Raw genomic sequence first — 16604 nt, forward strand, 5'->3', positions numbered from 1 at the left:
ACCTGCAGTGTATTACAGCTCTGCAGATTTTAATGCTGTAAATACTCGGTCAATTCAAGGGACCTTGAAAACACATTAAGGACTGTGACATAAAGGCAGGTTCTGTATTTGTAGCACTACATTAGAAATGATCTACCTGGTCACTTTAATTCAAGTGCCCCTCCCCCACCCCCACACTAATCTTACCATACAGACTCAGACATATCATTAGGGTTGTAGATCAAGTTACTGGGAGTGTTTGTCTTATGACAGCGAAAGCTGCTGTGCACCAGGGAGTTTACAGAACACAAGGTGTCTGTGTTTCTGATTATTTTTATTTTTATTTCAGCAAAGTGTGCACTTATACATATATTGATGGGTTTGTTGTGATTTTACACTTCCAGATAATCTTCTGTTTTAGTTTGCATGATGTGTTGTTAGAAATGGGCTTCTGTTAATATCATACAAGTAGATTGCGCTATGCAGTGATATCTACATGCACAAGTAAGGATGGACAGGATTGTACTATGTTAGACTTGCTTAAAGGGGTTGTCCCATCACAAGGATCCTATCTATACTGCTAGTTTATGTGGATTTAAGACTTTTCCTAAATGCATTGCTTTATCAAAACTGCTTTGTTTGGCCGCTATCTTAAGTTATTCACTTCATTGTTTACACTCCGTTTCTATGGCCCTTGGGATTATCTGCTCATTTGTCAAGTGATGTAGCTGCCTGCTCTCAGAGAGGGAGGGGCTGGGAGCAGCTCTGAGCTTTTTGTGTCTTTTAAGTAGTGGAGCTTCTCAGATAGTGGAGGTGAGAGCTCCGGGATTTCTGAGCTCTTATCAGCCGGTTTAATTGAATTTGGCTGATAAGGGCTGAGATAGGGAGTCTGTTACCTCTGTATGTAATGCAAACTGACTCAAATCCAGCTCTGCTACATCCGCTTCACACTGTGGTAATTAATTTTCAACCAATCCCGTGCAAGTGAAACCCCGCCCACCTATGTGCTGAGAAAGCATTAAGTGAAGAGAGCACAACAGCCTGCAGGTTAGTGAACAAGCGTCATGGGAATACCCCTTTAAAGAGGATTCTTTACCAGCTCTCTTCTCATCCTTTTATAGATGCACTGATTCCAGCACAGATTTTTTATTTATTTTTTCCCCTCTAGCCCCAAACCTTCCTGAGCAGTCATTGCAGTTAGTTTTGGTGCCTAGTACAATATTACTCTCCTCTGTTAAGTGGGTGGAGTCGAGCAGAAGCAGGCAAGGGGCTTGACTGAAGCTCCAATCAAAAGTGGACAGTGTGAGTTCTGAATGACACCCCCTCGCCTGCTCCTGGCTGACACCATCCACCCAATAGTACAGAGCCTAATAAGAATATCAGAAAGCACCAAATTGGACAGCACTTATTGCCCGGGGGGGGGGGGGGGGGGCTAGAGAAAAAATTCTAACTGTGCCACCTATTAAATGATGCAAAGAACTAGGTTTGGAGGAGGACGAGGAGGTGAATGGTCCTCTTTAGGCCAACATCTTTTTTTGCTGTTGCAGATTTTACTGCATTTTCTTTTTTTAAAAAAAAAACAAAAAGCCTAGTAGTGGCTACAGGAGGAATTGGAAATCTAGAAGAAGTACTTATAATTCTTCCTTCTGCTCAATCCATTCCTGGCTTTGGCTTAAAAAAAAACCACATAAAAATCTACAACAAAAAAAAAAAAGCTTTTGTGCAATGTGGAGCCTCAGCCTTAGACAGTTTCTGAAGTGGGCTGAAAGTATTAGACCCTCCCTGACAGAGATCATGTATGTGACAGGTTGTGTCAGAGGCTTGTACCCATGGGTCCAGCAGGTAACAATATGAGCTGTGTAGACATGAGCTGCATAAGAAATTTAGCAATTCAGGACTCTTATAAATCTGTCTATTTTTAGGGAATCTGGAGTTATGTTTAGAAATATTCCACAAGGAAAATTGCTAACAGCTGAAGTGTTTACTTTTCCATTCCTGCCTGGCAGGAAATCGCTTCCATTTCTCAAATGTTTCCTTCTGAAAGTACCAAATCCCTCCCACAGAAATGCTTATTTTTGCAGTTGAGAAGTAGATGCGTAGTTTAGCATTGCATATATCTTATAGAAGAAGTAGTGGCGAGCGTGCCGTGGTTATACTCTGGGTACATTGAAGGGGTTTTCTCCCAAACCTAACCATATTCAAATGTGTAGAGAATTAAGTTACACAATTTTGCAAATAAAAATTACATATCTTGTAGGGTTTTAAAGATTTTTCTCTAACCACAATCTGACAACCTTGAATGCAGGAACTTTCTGACCAATCCTAGACCATAGAAACTCGGCCATGGTTTCCTTATGGTGGACAAGTTATCAGGCAGGGAGTCTACGTGCACAAGAAGATAACCCAGATACAATCAGGAAATCGTGGCATGGTTATATCCATTAGCAACCGATCAAGGCAAAAGATTGTCAGCACTTCGGCAAAATTATTAATTGCATATATTTGGATAAGCTGGAGCTTTATCTTCCTGATTGTTGCAGGCAGAAAGCTCAGCATGTTACACACCAGTACGGTCGAGCGATCGTGAAAGATCGGATCCCGATTGGCGATCGAGCAAATTTCACAATCGGGATCTGCTGGAAAATGATCGAAAATTGGATTTTAAAAACAATCCTGAAATCTCAAGATCGGCTCAACCCTACACACCAGCTTTATCATCCAGATGCTGCAGGATTAATACCGCAATTGACCTGTAGTGAGGATTTTAATTCTGCAATATGGCAGCTTTTGTTGCAGCTTTTTTATTTATTTTTTATTTTTTTAAGACTTCACCCTTTACAATGCATAGGGTAAAATCTACCACTCACTCTGCATATGAAATATGCAAAGCTACACATAAAAGATGTAGACATTGTCACCAATTCCACAGCGATATGTTTTAGTTCTGCTGCAACTTGCTCTATGTGGACCTATTCTTTAACTTACCGAGCGCCTGTTCAATGATCAGGGCTGTAGAGTCACAGGGTCAATTTTGGGTGTTTTGCTTCAAAATACTACTTTTTTTTTTTTTTTTTTGGTACAAAACACTACTGTTATTACAGTCCGTTGCTGTCATATATCATGGGATCAGAGCAATGGACATTGATGGTGGTAGAGTAAAGGACACAATCCAAATTTCTTCTGCAGTGTTTAATCTTTGAAAAGCCTGCAGGGCTTTCTAATGTTAGAAAGGAACAAAACATGGTGAAAGAAGGCGTGCGTTGTGTTTTTTACATGAGGGATGAATGCAGTTGACGCTAGTCATAGGGGACTCTGTCTGCATTTTCCATTTAATGTCTATTTTCCTCCTACATTACATAACAGTAGTGTGAACCCCCACACTACTTTATTATCTTGCACGGTTTTTATTGTATAATTAATTAGATGAACGGTTTGCTGTATATTTACTTTTATGGGAATTCACTAGAATTTTGATGAATTGAGGTTTTTTTATTTTATTTTGGTGCTTCTGTCTTAACTTTGGCTGTAAGCCATATATGAAGGAGTCCTAGTCGGTGGTCTGACCTACTGCCTCCAGTCCCTGTAATGATCTTGTGAGCCGTGCAGATGTTGTTGCATTGCTAGTTAAGAATGACAGCAAGCAGAGATCTTGAGAAATGAATAAAAGTACATTTAATAGGGTTAATCTATATAGGAATCATCAACCTGAGACTACAAATGTTTGGCAGAAATCGGAGGGTCTGTTGTGGATTTCAGCTGCATTCAGCTTCCTCATTGGATAATTTCTCATTTTTCAAAGTATCAGCTTAGTTATTTTATAGTACAGGATGTCAGATGTGAAGGTTTTCATTTTCTACCTAGTGTAGTGAATTTATGGCGTACATTGATTTTCATCCATATTTCTTTTCCTTCACAGGCTCCTCATTGTGAGCACGCTTTTTGCAATGCCTGCATCACACAGTGGTTTTCCCAACAGCAAACCTGTCCTGTGGACCGCAGTGTTGTTACAGTAGCACATCTGCGCCCAGTCCCCCGCATCATGCGGAATATGCTCTCTAAGCTCCAAATTACATGTGACAACGCGGTTTTTGGCTGTACCACCATTGTGCGACTGGACAACCTCATGTCTCACCTAAACGACTGTGAACATAATCCAAAGCGACCAGTGACATGTGAGCAGGGATGCGGGTGAGTCCAAGTTTTGGTTATTTGTAGTTACAATGAGTAAATATTACTCATATAAATTCCCTGACCGTTCTGAACATCTCCTGCTCAGACTTTGAGCAAAGCACCTTATGGTTTATCCCAAGCAGGAGACATTAGACGGACCTTTCATGTCCTCAGCGATGTGCAGTATTAAATGTAATTTCAGTAGAGCCTGAGATGTCACTGGTTGATCTGTATATATTCGCTGCTCTCCCTTCAACCAGTGTGCAGGGGATCATATACAGCTACAGGGAATCATTCCCATATCTGTACCGCTTCATATAACCCCAGGCAAAGGGATATGAAGGACTCTTGTCCCCTCCATTAATCAGAGAATACTTGATTACCCCCATAGATGCTGCAATCAATACTAAATGTAGCATATAAGTGGTTTTGCAGAAAAACTAATTTTAATTTTTTTTTTAATTCAAAAAAAGAACACGCAATTGGTATCTTCACATCTGTAACACCTAAAATCTGTACATTTGTTCTACATGATATGTAAACGATAAAATTCAGATGGCAGAATTGATATTTTCTGCTCATCTTCTCTCTCACCAAAAGTAATAAGAACTGACCAAACAGTTTTATGTATCCACAAAATACAACGTCTTGTAAAATAACATTCTAAAAGTGGGAATGTAGAGAGGAATAAGACGATACAGGTTTAAGGCTAAAACTGGTCACTAAAGGGTTAAAATGTACATAAGGCGCCATGATTATATGCCAGTGAAAGCTACTTGAGCCAAAAAATTCTAAATCTGTAATTAAAAAAAAAAAAAAGTGAATGAAGGCTTTTTCAATTTTAATGTGACTGCTTGGGGGTTGGGTAACATGAGTAAAGAGTTTGTATATTGGCATGAGCATTCACAACCAGGAACACAATCCTTTCCTCAGCTCTATATAGTAAACGTACTTTAGGGGGGATGCTGTTTGTCTAGTCAGTGTTGATCGCAGCCCCTGTGAATAGAGAATACATGATTGTACATGTATGTAGTGCTTTCCTTACCAGTGATGCTGTAAGTACTCTACTGCCTACCCTTGTTATCTGATGGCATGGCACCACTATGGGCAGTCGCATCTCTTACCCCCACATGTCTGGCATTCTTGCTCACTGTTTTGTATGTAATTTATCCTGTGGAGCGCAGAAAGCCCTTTACACTCCACAGCTTACCCTTCACTGCATTACTTGCCCTGTCTCCAGGAAATCCTGTTTAATTGAAGGCCTTTTAGTTGTGCTTGATCTTGGGCCATCACTTCCTCTATACAGGGTATACTACTCTCTCTGGGAAAATGTGGCTGTCTGGAGGGGTTTCTCACGCACGCTCTTTCATGCGCGCGCTCTCTCGCTCCCTCCTTGTCCAGTATACGATACAAATACAAGATTTATGTAAAAACTTAAAACTGAGTCTTTCATCAGGGCTAAGCATATTAAACCAACAAGATAATTACATAGGTCAGACTTCCCTGAATGTAACACCTCTTTATCTCACAAAATGCAAATGAGCAGTCTGGAGCACTGAGGTTGTCTCCGTTGCTCCAATCTGCTACACCTCCGTACTGCTATAATACATCCTCCTTCTTATATACCTTCTTTGAGGGACAGGGACTTATTCCGAATATTCATAATGAATAAAGGTGTTGCATTCAGGTAAGCACGACCTATCTAACCATGTTGCTGATTTATTATGTTTCACCCATTAGACAGGCTCTCTTTAACATTAGCTTGGGTGATAAATGGAATGGTTTATCCTAGTGTGTCATATATGGTAAGATCATCATCTGATCACAGTGGTGTATGCGGCATAGGGTGTAATCTCTCTACTTTTTGCTAACGAATATACTGAGACAGAAATGGAAGACTTGATCCAATTACTCAGAATATTAGAATATATTTTTCCTGTGATTCACTTGTTCCCTTTCTATTAAGAAAAATTAAAATAAAATATCCTTTATTCTTTTTATATTGTGTTCATATTGTCTATTCCTAAATCATTATGGCAGTGTACTGTATAGTTATTGCTCTTTAAGTCATTTTAACAGATTTTTTTTTTTTTTTTTTTTTTGTCTTAAGTCTGGAAATGCCCAAAGATGAACTACCAAATCATAACTGCATAAAGCATCTTCGCTCTGTCGTGCAGCAACAGCAAACTCGTATAGGGGAGCTAGAGAAAGCAGCAGCTGAGAACAAGCACCAGCTCTCTGAGCAGGTACGGTATGACAAATACGATCTACTCCTAAGTGCTCTAGTGCCGTACAGAGCTGTGTGCCATGTGCATGACCTCACCCTTTTATTGTGCTCCATACAGGCAAATTCATGAAATATATATTCATGTGTCAGACACTTTAATATTGATGACCAAGGACCGGTTTCCATTTAAGACTCTACTAGATGTAAAGATTTGATTTTTCCCTACAAGTGCTTATTAGTGACAAAACGTGGCGTTCAGCACTCTTTCTGCACCACAGAGGCCAATGCTGAGCACATGCAGGGGGAACGGTGACTAAAGCCATTGTTCCCCCAGAATATACTTTCATTGTTTGCAGGCTACATATCACACAGGGCAGTGTACTGACAGCTAATGATTTTCTGTCCCTCTACAAGTAATTGATTGCTCGATGTATGTGCCAATGCTGATTGAGAATGAACATTCATACAAGCAATTGTTCCCGATAATCCCTTGTACAATTGTTAGATATAATACAGACTTTATAGAGATCACTCTAGTTACTGATACATCTAATCTCAAGATAAACTGGTGTCTGTAAATGGCCAATTGATCGTTCAGATAGCTAGTAGAAAACTTTGTGAAACGTGAACCTTTATTCTACCACTAACAATGATTGCAGTGTGTAAACAGCATCTGAAAGATTGACAGGCAACTCTGTTATAGAGAATAGGAAGATCATAGCAAATGAGAAGCGGACTTGTCATAACAGCCCCCCACCCGAACAGACTACCAAACATATTGGCAAACTGTGTGCAGTGAAAGCACACGGACCCCATAGATTATAATGGGGTGCATGTGCTTTATGCACGAGTCATGCGGACAGGAGAGTACTTCACGATCTACTTTCCTGTCCGCATGACTCGTGCGGAAAGCACATGGACACCATTATAGTCTATGGGGTCTGTGTGCTTTCACTGCACACTGTTTGACAATGCGTTCGGTAGTCCGGAGGGGTCCCAATGCAGACTCCGCAAATGGATTACACACGCAGATGTGAACCAGGCCTTAGGCTGAGGCCCCACGTTGTGGAAACGCAGCTTTTTTTTTGTTGCAGATTTTGCTGCGGTTTGTGTAAGCCAAAGCCAGAAGTGAATTGAGCAGAAGGTAAAGTATAAGTGCTTTGGCAAAAAAAAAAAAGCAACAAAATCTGCAACAAAAAAAGCTGCGTTTCCGCAACATGGGCCCTAAGGCACTTGCCGCCCTTTTAACAAATGAAAAAAAAATCCATAAATCCTTCCTGCACTAACCATTTCTTGCCTCCTGTGTATCTCTGACAACTTTTGGAAGCCATTAAATCTGAATTATTAATATCTGTGTATAGTTATGTAGCTGAACAGTAGTTTCTGAGTTTGGCAAGTATATGGCTCAGCTAAGAAGTCTTGGCAAACAGTCTACAGATATGAGCTTGCAATTATGTTAGATGCAGTTCCACAAAGTGTGTGTGTGTTGTTGTTTTTTGTTTTGTTTTTTATTGCTTTTCTCCAGAACTGCTGGAGGATGGGATTACAAATACACATGTTGTAAAAAAATTACTTAAGATCTCCTAAGATGTGAATTAGAGAGAGATTTATCAGAGCAACACACCCTGCATCTATAAAATGGAAGAGCAGCCAAGACTTCTCAGTTCTGTCAGGGCTCCTTCATCCACTTTTTTTTTTTTGTGTACAAATGCTGCTAAAGGCAGTCTATGAATCTTGGTTTACATATATTTCACACAGGATCACTTCAATAACTATAACAAACTCGCAGGCATCTTTCTGATGGGTATTATGATGTTCTGATCTACAATAGATGTTTAGTTTCTGTATATTCATGTCCATATATTTATGTTGACGTCAACTGACTGCATTGTAAGGAGAGCTGAGCTGACTGATGCCTAGTTTTGTAGGAGAATTCAGTATAACTTCTATTTTATTTATTGAAATCTCTGCATATTTTGAGCTTGGGGGTCCAGTGGGGATGCATACAGGTAAGCCTAGCATAACCAGGGATTGAAAGGAATTCTGTATATTCTATTTCTAAAAATTCCATATGTTCTATTTCTAATTCTAAAAATTCTATTTCTATTTGCTCAGCTTCTCCTATACTGCTACATGCGGCCTATAGGTCATGTTCATTCCTACAGTGTTCAATGTGACAGGTTTCCTTTTCACTTCTATAAGAAAAGACTGAAAACCTGAACTTGTTTTGGTAACCAAGCAAATGACTTTGATATGATATAGCAAGTCTCATTTAACCTCCTGTTCATTACTAAGAGATCCGTGGCTTTTGTGGAAATATGTATGTAAAAAGTGTGTTTGGTTTTTTTTTTTTCCTATAAATGTCTTTAAGAAGTCTAATCTCTCCTATCCTTTTAATGGTTTTAGAAACGAGACATTCAGCTCTTAAAGGCTTACATGAGGGCAATCCGCAGTGCCAACCCAAACCTACAGAATTTAGAGGAGACTATAGAGTATAATGAAATTCTTGAGTAAGTAGCATCACTTTTAATAAATGTTGTTTTTCTATACACTTCTGCATCTACAGTAGATGTCTATGTAGATGACAAAAGTAAAGATTTGTTTACCTTTTCATATAAGCAGGGCATTTTAGACATGACACTTTCAACACCCCACCACCACCACCATTCATTTGTACTGTGTGTGGCTGCAACTACTCAGTCTGTAAACTGAAAATAGAGGTTTTACTATTACACGAAACGGTGTACAGTGCAAAGTGTCTTATTTAAGAATAAGACTTGGTCAGGATGAGGAGTAGCAACAGTTAAGGTTGAAGTTGTGGTTTTGCGGCTCCCATGACTGTAGAGGTGGTTGTGTGTGTATTTATGGCTCTCCAGTCTTTTATGTGGGAGCTCCAAAAATAGCAGAGCCCCCTCGCTGCGTACGCTGCATCACTTGTGTTAAATTACCAACTAAAAGTCGTTTTCTATTTTATTTCTTTTCTCTACAGGTGGGTGAACTCCTTACAGCCAGCTCGTGTAACTCGCTGGGGAGGAATGATCTCCACACCGGACGCTGTGCTACAAGCGGTTATCAAGCGTTCATTAGTGGAAAGTGGCTGTCCGGCATCCATAGTAAATGAGTTGATAGAGAATGCCCACGAACGCAACTGGCCGCAGGGTCTGGCTACTCTTGAGACGAGGCAAATGAATCGGCGATATTATGAGAACTACGTGGCAAAACGAATTCCAGGAAAGCAGGCCGTGGTGGTGATGGCCTGTGAGAACCAACACATGGGAGAGGACATGGTATTGGAGCCGGGTCTGGTGATGATATTTGCTCATGGGGTAGAAGAGATTTAATTGCACACAGATGAATAAATGCACTCCTTGTGCTTCTCTCTATGCTCCATCCTACCAGGAGGCAGGGTCTTATTGCTTCATACATAAGGTCTTCAGACCCCACTCTTGCCCCTGGTGCCTACTAGCTGAATGTGGGGTAAGGACTTGCCATTGTTGATTTTTGTATGGAAAACACTCCAAGGGCACATAATCTGATTTGTCTTGTCCCTCACCATGCACAGTGATGCCAAGGTGTTATAACCCCAAACAATCCATATTCATTTCGTATTTCCGCTTGGTGTTCGCTGAAAGAAATGGAAATTGGCCCATTGGGAGCAAAGCAAACTTCAACCATTTGGCGAAGTACAGAAGAAACACTAACAAAACTTTTATGAAGGAGCAGAGGCAATGAAAAGGAATCATGGGCATTGTATACGAGGTGCCGAGGCATTCTCTGAAATCACTGGTATCTGTAACAAGATATATGCTACGACTTGAACCTAGACTTGTGCAAACCACCATGGACTTGGATTTTGCAGGAGAATTTTGTGCAAGTAGGCTAGAATAAAGTAGATATTTTTTTAAACCCTCTGTTATTTGGCACTAGCTTCAGATGTTCAGTTTGTTTTGGTTGTTGTCACAATAAATGAGCAGCAATATGCAGCAGACAATGCAGCCGTTCCATAGAAATCCTGACACTCATTCTGTCATGTCATATCCATCCATAGATGTGAACAAGTAAGGGTACCGCACTGCAGCTTTTCTTTACCTGGAATGAATGGAAAAAGCAGTAGATATGGATGTGCATTACAGCACATGCTTTTGTGAAAATTTGTAGTGAATTGTGTGTTTTGGGTTTCTCCTCCCCTCTTTCCTGACACAAGGGAACATGGAGCACAATAAAATGTCATGCGTTAAGTTTTCTTCACTCCTTTCTCTTTTTGTGAGGCTTGTGTATATAGCACTACTTGTATTTTTATTTTTTCTACCATAAAGTTACTTGGTTTCTGACCCTTTATGTGCGCTGGTGATATGCAGCTATTTCCCCTAGCACAGGAGATCTAAACTTCTGAGCTATCCTTGCTTGTCTCCACCAACATGGACAGACGTAAGCTACCTGTTCTATAATATTCTTGTCTCTGGGGGTGAATATAGTAGAACACTTCTGCATAGCTGTGTCTCTTCAGCAACCATGTAGTTTATTATTTTTTTCTTTATTTCTTTTCCCCCATGTATTACCAAGTTGGTGAAGAACCTCTTAGGACTGGTTTATATGTAGGAATTTGTAGAAAATTTCTGTCTCTGGAATTTGAAGCATATTTTGGAAGCTGATTTCAGTGGGAGTCTCAGGCAGAATTGAGTGGGGTGCTTCTTTTATTCTGCTAGCTGGAAAAAAAAATCACTAGCAGAAAAATCCTCCCTCCCATTGAAATGGATGATGGGCTGGTTTCAGGCAGAGTTTGGAGATGAATTGTGGCAGAATCTGCCTCAAATTCAACTTCAAATTCTTCTGTGTGAACCAGTCTTTCATTTCATTCAACTCATTACTAAACTGGGTAATTCCATCTTGGACATTTATGGCACATCCATAGAATATGCTGTAAATGTCTTACAGCTTGGTTCCCAGTGTAGCTCTCACCGTTTGCTTCTGTTCAAGCTCTATAAACGGCAAACCAATTCTGGTGCCACCGTTGATGCAGAGAAGTGCGGGTCCTAGAGGTGCAAAACACATCCTAAGGGCTGAGGCCCCACATTGCAGACACGCAGCTCTTTTTGTTGCAGATTATTCTGTGTTTGTTTGTTTTTTTGAGCCAAAGCCAAGAATGGCTACAAAAGGAATGGAAAATATATAGGAAGTTCTTATACTTCTACCTTCTACTTAATCCACTCCTGGCTTTGGCTCATAAAAACCGTAGCAAAATCTGTAATAGAGTTGCATATCCACAATATGGTGACTAAGGCTGAGGCCCCACCTTACGGAAACACAGCTTTTTTTTTTTTTTTCTTCTATTTGTGTTTTTTGAGCCAAAGTTAGAAGTATAAGATCTTTCTATACATTTCTGATTCCATTAATAGCCATTCTTGGCTTTGGCTCAAGAAACTGCAACAAAAAACGCTGCATTTCCGCAACATGGGGCCTTAGCCCAAATCTTTTCATCCTGTGGATATTTCTATGCCTGAAGCTACACATTGCAGAAAAGTTGCTGTTTTTGGGTTGTTTTTTTTTAGTTTTTGCTGCCTTTATTCATTCAAAGCCAGTCAAGAATAAATTCAAAAGGAATGGGAAATATAAAGAAAACTCTTCTACTCTTTCTTCTGCTAAATCCACTGTCTTTGGCTTAAATAGGACCTTGTACCGCCTTCTCCAACTTTTCCCCCCTGTAATAAGTTCTGACTAGTCCCAAACAATCAGAGCAGTTAGTTTCTGCACTCATATGCTAATGAGGCTCTCTACTGTCAGGTGGGTGGGCCTAGCTAGAGCAGATAGTCTCTCTGTCAGGATGGCAGGCCTGGGCTATCTGGCTCATTGCTCAGGGCTAGAGAAAAAAAAAATCTAACTGCATCTGAATCATTGGATCTGTGCTATTGAAGGTTACAAAAAAGTTGGTGACGGTGCTGAAACATACGGTTTAAGTTTTTATTTTAAGTTGCAGTAAAATCTAGAATTAAAAAATGCAGTGTTTCTTGCAATGTGTGGCCTCACCCTAAGATGGGAATACCTCTTTAAACACCAAAAAAGGGACATGTTGACTTCTAGTGAAGTAATGCAAATCAAAAGGGCAAAAAAGTTGACTTTTTTTTTTTCTATAAATGAGAAGCAGCTGTGTTCTTGCTCCTTTCTCTCGTGCAGAATCAAACTTGAAGTTAGACAGACCATATCTGTGTCCTGTGCTCCAAAACCATTTGTCTTCATTTATTTCTGAGTGGTCTCTTCAACGCTTTGTATGTATTTCCAGTGTCACGTTACATGTTTGTGATTTATTGTATTTTTCTGTTTTATTTTTGTTAATATTTCAAGTATCATTTTTTGTCAACTTTTAATGTACATAAATAGTGTTTTGTGAATTTTTGTTTTCCTATTTTACCCCAATTTGACGTAGATTGAACGATGTTAAAAAAAAAAAAATAAATGAATCCCCTGTGAAGTTTGTTTTTAGCCCATAGTGATAACTTTTTGCAGATTTCTGTCGTTTTGTGTATTTTGTGCCAAGATCGGTGTATTTGAGCTGCCAACAGAATACAGCAGCGTCGGGGTACATGCGCTATTTCTCCAGACAGATAATCCCTCATTTCCATAAAGATATTAAATGCCCTGTGGAAATGTCTCTCCTAATCTCCTTGGACACGTATTTCTTTCCTTCCGTTCTTTCGTTCTGGGGGCTTAGGAAAATGTCGGCTGTGACGGTTGCATATTAATTATGGAAAAATACTAAAATATTTTAGATTTTTGTGGCTACAGCAATGTTCTATAAATATCTATCTCCAATTTAATAAACTGGTCATAGGTTCGTATAGAAGACTTGGAGATTAGGTTACTTGCCACCTTGTCGCATAGGGAATATAGCTCTAGTATGTTACTCATTAATAACAATGAGGAGGAAAAAAACGATCCTAATGTTACATTGAGAGGCTGGTACTGTACGGCTGTGTGCTTTCTGCAGGATTGTGTACAATGTTTTTATTATTTTGCTTCAGTCAGTGGAAATACTGCTAAGGTTAACATCTGTGTCCGGAGGCTCGGATAGGAGTCGCCATTGGAAGTTATGTCAAATGCCAGAAAACCGTGCAGCATGGAGCGCTGTTTATTCTAGCTAAATGACTATCCGCACGCCACCCCGATGGAAGCTCAGCGGACCCCAGTATTAGTTAGTAAGGTTTGTTGAACACTGTTGGATGTCTCTGGCATTGAAGTCATTATAGGATTTTTTATTTTTTTTTTTGTTCTTGTGTCAAAATAGAAAGCCTAAACAGGACTTAGAGGAAGTCTGTTACCAGGACCCAGCATATCAACCCAGCCCCACAGATTGATTTATGTGATCCTAACTTATTGGTGGTATCTCCTTGGGAGTCGGAGTCTCTTTTGTTTGAAAGATTTCTGGTTTTGTCAGTATGTAAGTGCGGTGTTCCCATGCCCTCATTGCTCCACAGAGATCATTTGCAAATTGACAGTAAAGTGATATCTTGGCAACAGAGGCATAGATTTACCAAGGGAGAACACACAAGGGCTGCGGCCCAACATTCTGGAAAAGCTGTTTGTTTTTTGGGGGGCAAATTTTGCTGGGTTTTTTTTTTGTTTGTTTGTGTTTGTTTTTTGAGCCAAACCCAGGAGTGGCTAAAAAAGGAATAGTAAATAGAAAGGAAGCTCTCCCAGCTTTTACTCAAGATATGCAACAAAACCAGCTTTTCCACAACATGGTGTCTCAGCCTTAGGGTCCATTCACACGGAGGAAAATGGTGCTTTATTTGGCACTGAATTTTCAGCGCTGAAAAAAAAAAAACTCCTCCCATTGATTTCAATGGGTTTTGCTAGCTTTTCTTTTTCCGCTAGCAGAAATTTCCGCTAGTGGTAAAAAAAAAAAAAAAAAAAAAAAAAGCTAGCAGAACCCATTGAAATCAATGGGAGGAGGGTTTTTTTTTTTTTTTTCAGCGCTGAAAATTCAGCGCCAAATAAAGCACCGTTTTCCTCCGTGTGAATGGACCCTTAGGCCTTTTGCAGACTACCATGGGCATAATCAGTGTGCCATCTGTGTTTTTCCCAGATAGCACACTCACCCATTCTTTTCTATGGGCCCATACATATGACCATGAATTACACGGTCATGGTCATTTAATGAAAGGGACCGCTGAAGCACAGGTGACACATGGGTGACATTCACATGTCCCCCGTGCGCCACCCGTGCCTTTAATTCACGACCAGCGGTAAGCACACAGTTGTGCAGCTGGCCTTAGGAACGCTTAAATCAGTGTTTTCGCCTTATGAATCACTACTAGAGATGAGCGAGTACTGTTCGGATCAGCCGATCCGAACAGCACGCTCGCATAGAAATGAATGGATGTAGCCGGCACGCGGGGGGTTAAGCGGCCGGCTGCCGTCAAAGCGGAAGTACCAGGTGCATCCATTCATTTCTATGGAGCGTGCTGTTCGGATCGGCTGATCCGAACAGTACTCGCTCATCTCTAATCACTACCTCTTCTGCCAAGGTATTGCCCTTATGTCAATATGCAAATGATCTCTTTGGAGCAAGAAGGCTGCTGCTGTCACTCCAAAGAGATAAGTGGCAATGTCACCCACTATTGTACATGTCAAGCAGGACCCATAAGTGAATGTCCTTAATCATTAATCGTCACCTATACACAATAGATTAACGGCCACTGAGGATGCCAATTTCACCGGGTTTCGCTAGCCCCCTAACATGATGGATTCCTCCATAGTTTGTTAGGACATGTGATATGTTGTGTTGCAGTTTCCACTTACTTGTTCCACTTCTAAAAGTTCAGATAAAATCTTCTCGAATTGGTAGAATGGATTCAAAGCAGCATTACATGCCCCCCTGTCAGTGATTCCCAGGACCCCACTGCTCTCTACTTCCTGCTCCATCTTGACGCACAGCAAATGGCACTCAGCCAGTCACTACCTATGGGGTCACTGCTGCGGCCAGCCACTCTCTGAGCAGTCAGTCATTTACTTCTTGTCAATAAGGACTTGAAGTGGGGAGCCGTGAAGACCTGAAAACAGTATTGGTGAGTAATGCAGTATTTTGTTTGTGTGCTGTAATTCACTCCTTTTTCTAAACTTTATCCTGCCTGACGTCCCCTTTGTTTTAGTCTAGAGAGCGCCATGAAAAAAGATTGTAAGGCTGAAGTACGAGTGATGGGAGTGGAAGCAAAGTACAGGTCTGGAGAATAAAGCTATGGGAGACAGATGAGAGTGCTTTGAAATGGTGAATGTTAGGATTGGGATTACAAGCATTGCGAGGTGTGCGATGCAGATTTGTAGCTAGCCTTCCCTTCACCCGGGGCAGTTTGCTGCCATAGCCCTGTATGTAGAGAGCCTGGCTAAGATACAGTAGCTTGTTGGCCCTTCCTCAGCACCCAGGGACACCCTGCTGTGGTGCAAGTATAAAATCTATTTTATGCAATCATTCTATATCTACATTAATACCACACTTCTCAAGAAGTAGAATTATATGAAGGCATGTATCACTAATAAAATCTATAATAAGCACATAACCTTGCATATAGCTAAGAATTTGGGTAAGGACTGGTGCACACTTGTCGCCACCATCAGGCCTTGTTTTCCTGTTCAGTTTATTGCATTGTAAATTATAAAATACATATGAAAGTGTGCACTTGTATGTTTTCTGTGTAGTGTACGTCTCTCTAATCTCCAGTATCATTTTGTCTCTGAATATCATTGGCTTTCAGCTTTCTCTGGCAGAGAAGTGAACACTCCCTACAGCTTTACTACTGGAATTCACTGTTGTGCAACTGTGATGAATTGTGCAATCTGTGTGCGGCTTTGACTTCCCTTTGTGTATTGCAGTGTGGCATCTGAAATTAGATTAATTTGTGGAGAAAAAAAAGCTCTAGAAATGTCTGCTTCAGCGATTTGTCCTTCGTTCTCATACATCTCACATACTATTTAAAATTTACTTTAAAAATGAAAGTGCATATTTTTCCAGGCACAGGTATGAATAAATAAACTTTTTATATATAAAAAAGCTGCATTTGGTGGAATTATTCTCCTGTGTTTGAATGTACCCTGTAACCATAATAGGTTTGTTTTTTTTTGTTTTTTGTTTTTTTTTTTTTTTGGGGGGGGGGGGGGTCCTGCAGTGCTGCATTTTCTGTTTTTTTTTTATTTTTTATTTTTTTGCGGAGCTATACTCTGCAATGTCTGGATAGAA

General features: G+C 40.3%; 1 protein-coding gene and 1 long non-coding RNA gene across 2 annotated transcripts in view; both read left to right on the forward strand.

Annotated features, from left to right (window-relative positions):
* RNF41 (ring finger protein 41) overlaps nucleotides 1-10619 on the forward strand; it is a 31393-nt gene extending 20774 nt beyond the window's left edge. Inside the window, exons 3-6 of the mRNA XM_075265688.1 lie at nucleotides 3896-4167; nucleotides 6260-6395; nucleotides 8783-8886; nucleotides 9366-10619. Of these exons, the coding sequence (XP_075121789.1) occupies nucleotides 3896-4167; nucleotides 6260-6395; nucleotides 8783-8886; nucleotides 9366-9717 (864 nt within the window). The 3' untranslated portion in view covers nucleotides 9718-10619. The remainder of the gene's footprint in view (nucleotides 1-3895; nucleotides 4168-6259; nucleotides 6396-8782; nucleotides 8887-9365) is intronic.
* LOC142195709 (uncharacterized) overlaps nucleotides 1-16604 on the forward strand; it is a 293946-nt gene that overhangs the window by 106894 nt on the left and 170448 nt on the right. The window lies entirely within an intron of this gene.

Source organism: Leptodactylus fuscus, chromosome 2 (genome assembly GCF_031893055.1).
Source record: "Leptodactylus fuscus isolate aLepFus1 chromosome 2, aLepFus1.hap2, whole genome shotgun sequence".
NCBI lineage: Eukaryota > Metazoa > Chordata > Amphibia > Anura > Leptodactylidae > Leptodactylus > Leptodactylus fuscus.